This window comes from Pan troglodytes, chromosome 19 (assembly GCF_028858775.2).
Source record: "Pan troglodytes isolate AG18354 chromosome 19, NHGRI_mPanTro3-v2.0_pri, whole genome shotgun sequence".
Classification (NCBI taxonomy): domain Eukaryota; kingdom Metazoa; phylum Chordata; class Mammalia; order Primates; family Hominidae; genus Pan; species Pan troglodytes.
Window position 1 is genome coordinate 21,157,264 of NC_072417.2, and position 9,432 is coordinate 21,166,695.

The following is a 9,432-nucleotide window of genomic DNA, read 5'->3' on the forward strand; positions in this document are numbered from 1 at the left end:
CTTCCTTAGGAGATTCCAGCCCGGGAGTCTGCCGGCCCCGCTTCCCTCCTCTCCTCCTTCCCGTCCTCAGCCACAGAAAGTCCACCATCATCCACTGAAGAGGCTAGGATGACTCTCAGCCCAACTCTGGAGCCCAGCTCCTCAGGGGTCACAGCTCAGCCAGAGACAAGCTGGCCTAAATTCCTTCCCAAAACACAATGATTCTTATCAGCGATGTTTGGCTTTCAGTCTACCACCCCCAAAGCAGTAAAATTTCTTTTACCTTTTCTTCCCTCCAACTATATTTTTCTCAGGCCCCAATTCAATTTCTAAAAATGTGTTTTTATTAAAAATAAAAACAATACTATCTAAATACATAGAGCACATTGGAAGAATTTCTTTTTTTAAATTTTCAATGCCTGCACACTGAAAACTAGAAAACACTGCTGAGAAAAATTACAAAAGCTCTAAATAGAAAGATATGGCCTGTGTGCAAATCAGCAGACTCAATATTGTTAGAACGTCAATCTTCCATGAACTGATGTATAGATTCAATGCAATCCCAGTCAAAATCCTAGGAGGCTTTCATGTGGATATTGACGAGATACTACTAAAATCTATGCCGAAATACAGTGACCCTGAATAGCCCATGCAATTTCGAAAAAATAGTGCACAGTTAGAGAACTTATAGTACTTAGTTTCAAGACTTAACATAAAGCTATAGTAATCTAGGAATATAAAAGGCTTATTGGGGAAAAAATTTTTTTAAAGCTACTGTAATCAAGGCTGTATAGTATTGGCATAAGGATAGGCATATAGATAAATGAAACAGAGTAGAGTGTCCAGAAATAGGCCCACACATATTGAATCAATTGATGAGCAACAAAGATGACAGTGGAGAAAACATCATCATTTCAACAAATGGCACTGAAACACGTGGACATTCATATGCAAAATAATAAGCTTGCCCCTTACTCCATGCTGTACACACTAGTTAACTCAAAATGAACCATAGACTTAAGGGTAAAAGCTAAGATTGGCTGAGTGTGGTGGCTCACGCCTGTAATCCCAGCACTTTGGGAGGCCGAGGCAGGTGGATCACCTGAGGTCAGGAGTTCAAGACCAGCCTGGGCAACATGGTGAAACCCCATCTCCACTAAAAATACAAAATTAGCTAGGCACAGTGGTGGGCATCTGTACTTCCAGCTACTCAGGAGGCTGAGTCAGGAGAATCACTTGAACCCAGGAGGTGGAGGTTGCAGTGAGCCGAGATCATGCCACTGCACTCCAGCCTGGGTAACAAGAGTGAAATTCTGTCAAAAAAAAAAAAAAAAAGCTAAAATTATAAGTTTCTAGCTGTGGCTCATGCCAATAATCCCAGCAGTTTGAGAGGCCGAGGCAGGAGAATTACTTGAGCCCAGGAGTTTGAGACCAGCCTGAGCAACATAGCAAAACCCCATCTCTACAAAAAAATAAAAAATTAGCTGGGCGTGATGACGCATGCCTGTGGCCCCAGCTACTCAGGAGGCTGAGGCAGGAGGATCACTGGAGTCCAGAAGGTCGAGGCTGTAGTGAGCTGTGATTGTGTAACACATTTAGTTTCCTTGTGAGAACTATTTACACCCATCCTACATGGCTCTGGAGGAATGGCCCTGAGGATCAGGTGAGAGAAGGGGCTGTATGAGAAAGTGATTTGGAAACTGCAATACTAGTTATTATGTTTTTATCACCACCAACAGAATTAGGCTCCAGGCTTACTCAAAAGCAGCAGAAGCAACTCTAGCCTGGAGGACTGAAAGATATCATTTCTCCAAAAAAAATAAAATAAAATAAAATAAAAAGGAGAAAACTTAGGAAGAAATCTTTGCAACTTTTGGGTAGGCAGAGATTTCTTGGGTAGAACACCAACAAAGCACAAACCATACAAGAAAAGGTTGATACACTGGACTTCATCAAAATTAAAAACATCTGTTCTTCATAAGACACCAATAAGAAAATGAAACGGCAAGTCACGGGCAGGAATAAAATATTACCAGTACTTGTGACAAAGACTTGTATCCAAAATATATAAAGAACTCTTAGGCCAAGTGGCTCACGCCTGTAATCCCAGCACTTTGGGAGGCCGAGGTGGGCGGATCACCTGAGGTCAGGAGTTCAAGACCAGCCAGGCCAACATGATGAAACCTTATCTCTACTACAAATACAAAAATTAGCCGAGCATGGTGGCGCATGCCTGTAGTCCCAGCTACTTGGGAGGCTGAGCCACAAGAATTGCTTGAATCCAGGAGGTGGAGGTTGCAGTTAGCCAAGATCATGCCATTGTACTCCAGCCTGGGATACAGAGTGAGACTCCATCTCAAACAACAGCAACAACAACAACAACAACAAAATACATAAAGAACTGTTACAATTCAATAAGAAGACAAATAACCCAATGAAATGATATTCAAATGACCAGTATACACACGGGAAAATGTTCAACACACCATTCATCAATGGGGAAATACAAATTAAAACCACAATGAGATACTACTACATACTTATGAAAATAGCCACAAGTTAAAACTGATGATAGCTGACCATAGAATATGGAGCAACTGGAACTCTCATACATTACTGTGTAAAATGGTAAAACCACTCTGAAAAATGCCAATTCTATAAGTTATGCATATATCAACCATCTGATCCAACAATCCACTCCTAGACAGTTATCCAAGAGAAATGAAAACATACACCCACAAAAAGAGATGTACACGGATGTTTATACCAGCTTTATTTGGAATAGTCCAAAACTGCAAATAACCCAAATATCTTTTTTTTTTTTTTTTGAGACAGAGTCTTGCTCTGTTGCCCAGGCCGGAGAGCAGTGGCACAGTCTTGGCTCACTGCAACCTCTGCCTCCTGGGTTCAAGTGATATTCCTGCCTCAGCCTCCTGAGTAGCTGGGATTAGAGGCATGCACCACCACCATCACACTCAGCTGATTCTTGTAATTTTAGTAGAGATGGGTTTTCACCACGTTGGCCAGGCTGGTCTCGAACTCCAGACCTCAAGTGATCTGCCCGTCTCGGCCTCCCAAAGTGCTGGGATTACAGGCATGAGCCACCACGCCCAGCCAAAATAACCCAAATATCTATCAAGTGGGGAATGGATAAATAATTTGTGGTATAGCCATACAAAGGAATACTCAGCCATAAAAAGGAATTCGCTATTGCTATATTCAATGACATGGATGAATCTCAAAAGCTTTATGCTGAGCAAAATAATCCAAGCAAAAGAGGCTATATACTCATGATTTCATGATATAAACTTCCAGAATAGGCAAAACTAACACATAGTGACTGAAAGCGGAGAAGTAGAGTAGCCGTGGGCTGGTAGGAGAGGGTTGATTGCAAAGAGGAACAAAGGATCCTTTAGGATGGTAGAAATGTTCTATGTAGTCATTGGAGTCACCACAAATGTGTTACACAGGTGTATAATTTGTTAAAACCCAAACTGTGCAATTTAAAATGCATGCATTGGCTGGCCGTGGTGGTGCACGCCCATAATTCTAGCACTTTGGGAGGCTGAGGTGGGTGGATCACCTGAGGTCAGGAGTTTGAGACCTGCTTGGCCAACATGGTGAAACCGTGTCTTCACCAAAAATACAAAAATTAGCTGGGCATGGTGGTGCACACTTGTCATCCCATCTACTTGAGAGGCTGAGGCAGGAGAATCACTTGAACCGGGAGGCGGAGGCTGCAGTGAGCCGAGATTGCACCACTGCATTCCAGCCTGGGCGACATAGTGAGACTCCGTCTCAAAAAAAAAGAAAAAGCATGCATTTCATTGTATATAACAACGATTTGGGGGGAAAATAAAGATTATGTTTTGTTTCTCCAATGGAATTATAGTAATGACACTTCCACCACCTGGGATGATGTTTAGAACCCTAGCATCCACTGAGAGTGAGCCTGGACTGAGCACTTAGCACGTATGTGCCAGACACCCTATCCAGCCCTTTCATTCATTGTTTCAATTAAGCCTCACCCTCACCTCTCAGATGGGTATTCTCATAACCCAAAGCTCAGCAAAGTTAAGACATTTGTCTGAAGTCACACAGTTAGCAACAGACAAAGCTGGGATTCACTGTCTTGGGCTTTCATAAACTTCTCTGTACTATCCCTAGAGAGGAAAGAAACTCAACCAGTGCAGAGGTCACACACTGAAGAAACATCACCAAAGTTAATTATGATTTAAAAACTTGCATCCACAGAAACTATTTCTAGTTACAAAGCCATTCGGATAACTTACAGACTGGACTGGGGGCCGGGCATGGTGGCTCACACCTATAAGCCCAGCACTTTGGGAGGCCGAGGTGGGTGGATCATTTGAGGTCAGGAGTTCCAGACCAGCCTGACCAACATGGTCTCTACTAAAAATACAAAAATTAGCCAGGCATGGTGGCACATGCCTGCAATCTCAGCTACTGGGGAAGCTGAGGCAGGAGAATCTGTTGAACTTGGGAGGTGGAGGTTGCAATGAGCTGAGATCACACCATTGCTCTCCAGCCTGGGTGACAGAGCGAGACTCCGTCTCTAAATAAATAAATAAATAAATAAATAAATAAATAGACTGGATTGGGTAACTGGGCCTGTCTTGTGCCCAGCTCATCACATAATGCAGTGCATTTTCATTTATACAACATCACAGAAGTTAACATTTGTGGAATTCCTAGGCATTCAAAGCCAAAATAAAAACTCTTCAGCAATCCTAGACTTCCAGAGCCAGGACCAGCCCTGTTAGCATTAGGGAACCTTAGCACCTCCAGGTGCTACTGACCTTGGAGATGAGTGACTTGATCAGGGACAACACAGAGAGTGTCCCAGAGCTAGGACTAGCTTGGACCCTCACCTCTGGTCCGCCTCCTGTCCCACTGCCATCATGCTGTTCTGTGAGCCAAACTGACAGTCTAGCAGGGGTCAGTGCATCCCGTCTCACTACTGAGGACAGAAAAGAATGTGCGGCCTTATCCATCTCACTACAGCCAAGAGAGTCTAAAAGAGTCAATTAAGCAGGGAAGGGAGGCTCCCTCCACCCTCACCCCCTTCGGCCTCTCTGCAGCCACTGCTGCCCTGGGGGAATCATACTGTCTTAGCACTGGAGGCTGTTCCTGTAGGTTGAAGGGCCCAGACTGGAAGCAGGGTTTCTATTCAACCTCCCCCACCGATTCACTGTGTGACACTGGGTGACTGACTGAACCTTTCTGACCTTCAGATTCCTTGTGGGAACTATTTACACCCATCCTACATGGCTCTGGAGAAATGGCTCTGAGGATCAGATGAGAGAGACGGCTGTATGAGAAAGTGATGGGCTGGGCATGGTAGCTCATGCCTGTAATCCCAGCACTTTAGGAGGCCCAGGCAAGTGGATCACCTGAGGTCAGGAGTTCAAGACCAGCCTGCCCAACATGGTGAAACCCCATCTCTATTAAAAATACAAAAATTAGTGGGGTGTGATGGGGGGCACCAGTAATCCTAGCTCTCGGAAAGCTGAGGCAGGAAAATTGCTTGAGCCCAGGAGGTGGCAGTTGCAGTGAGCCGAGATCATGACACTGCACCCAGCCTGGGTGACACAGCAAGACTCCATCTCAAAAAAAGAAAAAAAGTGATTTGTAAACTGCAATACTAGTTATGTTTTTTTATCACCATTAACAGAATTAGGCTCTAGGCTCACTCAAAAGCAGCAGAACCAACAGCTGGCTCACTGTGGTTTGGGGTTGGGGGTTGCCTCATCTGAAAAATTGGGATAATAATACATGCTGCTTGAAGCAGTGAGTTTTGGATCAGAGATCCTTCTGGGGTCACTTCCAACTCTGAAGTCTACGATTCTATGATTTCAAAGAGCCCAAGAAGATCGGCCTCACCTGCCCTCCTGATGTTTGCATATTCTCTTATCAGGATGCCAAAGCACTTTGTGTTATAATCAAATGCAAATGACTGCGGAGGAAGAAGCGCTTTGCCTCACTTTCCCACTACAGTGTAGATGACTGATACCAGATTCCTCCCAGACAGCGAATGCAGATGGGAAGCTGGGAAACCTGGTCTGAGTCACCAGAGGGTTTCTTAACTGAGAGCTCAGGCTGAATCCTGTCTGTTCCCTGAGACCAAACACTTAACATCACGAGGCCCCAGTTTTAGCTGATTCTCTGAGCATCTGTCCTGCTCCCCAGATTGGGGTGGTGGTGGCTTTTGTGTCTTTTGTCAGCTCTTTCCAGCTGGGCTCCTGACCTGGAAGAGGTGGCTCCGATACTCATCCCTCTCAGCCCTAACCCAGGCCTATTTGACCATCTCACATGTCATTTTCAAGGCTGCTCCATGCTCAGTTCCCTCAAAATTCTAACCCCATGCACTGCTGCGAACACCTTTCCCTTCCAATACAGCAGCTAGGGTGGTCCTCCTGGAACCCCTCTCCTCTCATCTCACCTGACTCTTGCCCCATCTCTAACCATAAAAACCAAGCAAACAAATGAATCGTGGAAATGAGCCAGTGTGTAAGAGGATATAGGTACCATTTGTCCCATCCCTTTCCATTCCAGCTCAGAAAACTGTTAGGGCCAGGACATCAAGATTCTATAACTGGTTTCCTTAATGAAAAAAACTAGCCAGGCCTGGTGGCTCATGCCTGTAATCCCAGCACTTTGGGAGGCTGAGTTGGGCAGATTGAGATCAGGAGTTCGAGACCAGCCTGGCCAACATGGTGAAACACTGTCTCTACTAAAAATACAAAAATTAGCTGGGCATGGTGGCACGCGCCTATAGTCCCAGCTATTCAGGAGGCTGAGGCAGGAGAATCGCTTGAACCCAGGAGATGGAGGTTGCAGTGACCCAAGATCACATCACTGCACTCCAGCCTGGGTGACAGAGGGAGACTCCGTCTTAAAAAAAAAAAAAAAAAAAAGTCACTAGCATTAGTTGAGCACTTACTGCATGCTAGACACTGTCCTAAGTGCTTTACATGTACTAGCTCAATCTTCTTATAAAATAGGCAGTATAATCTTCATTTTACAGATTGAGAGACTGAGAGACAGAGAGGTTAAGTGACTTGGCCAAGAGCACACATAGCAAGTGGCAAGACTGACCCCAGAGTCTGTGCCCTAGTGATGATGACATCCTGCCTGCCAAGGGAACAACCATTCCTTCAAGCCTAAAATCTTCGGAAACAAACAAGTTGTGCACTGCTGTTGGGGTGGATCGCAAAAGGATCAGTCATATCAAGTTCAACCCCTTCTTTGTACAAAAGGAGAAAACGAGGCCCAGAGACTGAGTGGTCTTCCCATGTCATTAGCAAGCTAAGCCCAGAGCTAGGGTCTGGGATGATACCCTCCTCCACAGCCCAGACATGTTTTCACCAGGGGTCATGACCTGGAAATTAGCCCACAGCCCTTACTCCAACCTGTGCAGAACTTCTCAGACCTTTACATACCTCTCCCTGGCTACTTCTTCAAAGCAGCCTCTAGCAGGTCACTTGCTTGGTGTTTTCTTGCCTTTGCTGTATATACTCAGACTGTAAGCCTCCTATTGATTTGGGGTGAAGATTTTAAAAGGAGGCAAGGCTTAAAGTAACAGGCTGTACATATTGGAGTTGGCTTTGGGTGGATGGTGGGAAGGTGCCTTCCTACCCATGATACCCGCCCCCATCCCTCACCAAATCCCTGCAATTCAGGGTCAGAGAAGAAGGGACTTGGAAACAATTGCCCTATAACTTTTGCTCCAAACATTCCCCACATAGTTCCTGTCCGGCTCTCTCCCCAGTGTCACCTACCCCACTGTCCCCCAGGTGTCACCCCCCACTGTGATCCTCCTTTTCCAACCATGTACACACACACACACACACACACACACACACACACACACAGGGCCCTCTCACTCTTTCCAGTGTTCTCCTGAGAAATCACCCCATGCCAGGTCTGAGATGTGGTCGCATTTCCCCAGCGCACGGTTCCTTCCTGCGTCTCCAGCTGGCGCTCTCACCGTCCGAGGTTTCCCCCATTCTCCCTGGACGCGCACGATCCTCTGCCCCGAGACCGGGAACAGCCCGTCCCACCCATCCACCCAGCCCTCTCGGTCTCCGCTCCGCAGGGCGAAGGCGGAGGGTGGGGAAGGAGTCCGAGGCAAGGACGGCTCGCCGGAGGCCAGGATGGCGGCAGACAGGGCACCGGCGTGAGGATCCCGAGAGGGCATCAGAGAGCGGGACTGACGCCTGAACGGGCGGGGCCGGGGCGGACGGGGCCAGGGTCCGAGGCGTGCGCAGAGTCCGAGACCCGGCGGGATGAGGAGAGCGGCGGCTGGGGGGACCAGAGATTCGGACACTGAACAGGGCAATGGATTCGGAGCCGGGGAAGCTGGAGACCGAACTCAGGGCGCGAACTCCGACTGCGAAGTGGGTTGGGTCGCGCCGGGCTAGGGTCTGAGTTCGAGACCTCGGCGGGGCCAAGAACAGCGGGAGGGAAAAATTGGCCCAGCTGTAGCGAAGGAGGGAGAGGCAGGCAGGCCGGGGAGCGGGCGGGGGGCGCGGCGGGCACTGACCCGAAGTAGGAGGCGGCGGCGGCGGGCAGCGCCAGCAGGCAGAGCCCGGCCAGGGCCAGCGCGGGCGGGGGGCGCATGGTGCTGGCGGCGCGGCGCCCTCTAGCATTTCCTCGCGCCGCTCAAGCTCGCAGCTCCGCCACCACCCGCCCGCGGGACTTTAAACCCGGGTGGGGCGGGGCAGGCGGTGCTGGGAAAGGAGGAGATTGGGAGGCTCCCCAGCCCCGGGCGGCGAGCCCCCCGCCCCATTGGCCCCGCCGCTCTCGCCCCGCCCCGTCGCGGGTGGGGCAGCCGCCCCTGGCCCGCCCCCGCCCCGCCCCCATTGCCCCGCCCTCCGGCCCCAGGTGAGCGCTCACCTGGCGCCGCGCCCGCCCGAGGTCGCGGTGGCTGAACGTGAAGCCCCCCGGGCCTGGAGAGGCGGGGAGGAGGGTACGAGGCGGGGACGGAGGAGATTCTGCCTCTCCGGGATGGGGCGGAGGCAAGCGCAATGGCTTCTCCGAGGTAGAGAAGGTGGAGGGGTAGGAGGAGGGACGCATCTGGAGTCGGTGGAAAACCCGGGTCATTGTCCGCCCTCCTGCCGGGCAAGTGCGGTCTCTTCGCCGCAGCCCGCAGACTCAGGGCAGGGCCGGGTCCTGGTGCAGAACCGCTCTCTGGAAGCGGGGGAAATGCATGTCCAATGGCTCAGGGGACCCTGTTGCCAGGCAAAGAGTCTTGGGCAGAGGGGAGAGAGGAAAGGGCGCCCTGTTTTTAAACGGGAGAGTGACTGTCACCGGCGAGGCGCGCAGCGTGGGCCTCCGTGGGCTTTTGACAAAATGCTGCTGATGTTCCCCAGCGCAGAAATCCAAAGCGGACAGTGGGGCAGACAGAGCCCTGCGGGAGGAGGGACCCAC

General features: G+C 49.4%; 1 protein-coding gene across 1 annotated transcript in view; it reads right to left on the bottom strand.

Moving 5' to 3' along the window:
• WNT9B (Wnt family member 9B) overlaps positions 1-8,764 on the bottom strand; it is a 33,392-nt gene extending 24,628 nt beyond the window's left edge. The window contains exon 1 of the mRNA XM_003315382.4: positions 8,546-8,764. Within this exon, the coding sequence (XP_003315430.2) occupies positions 8,546-8,622 (77 nt within the window). The 5' untranslated portion in view covers positions 8,623-8,764. The remainder of the gene's footprint in view (positions 1-8,545) is intronic.
• Between the last annotated feature and the right edge of the window lie 668 nt (positions 8,765-9,432).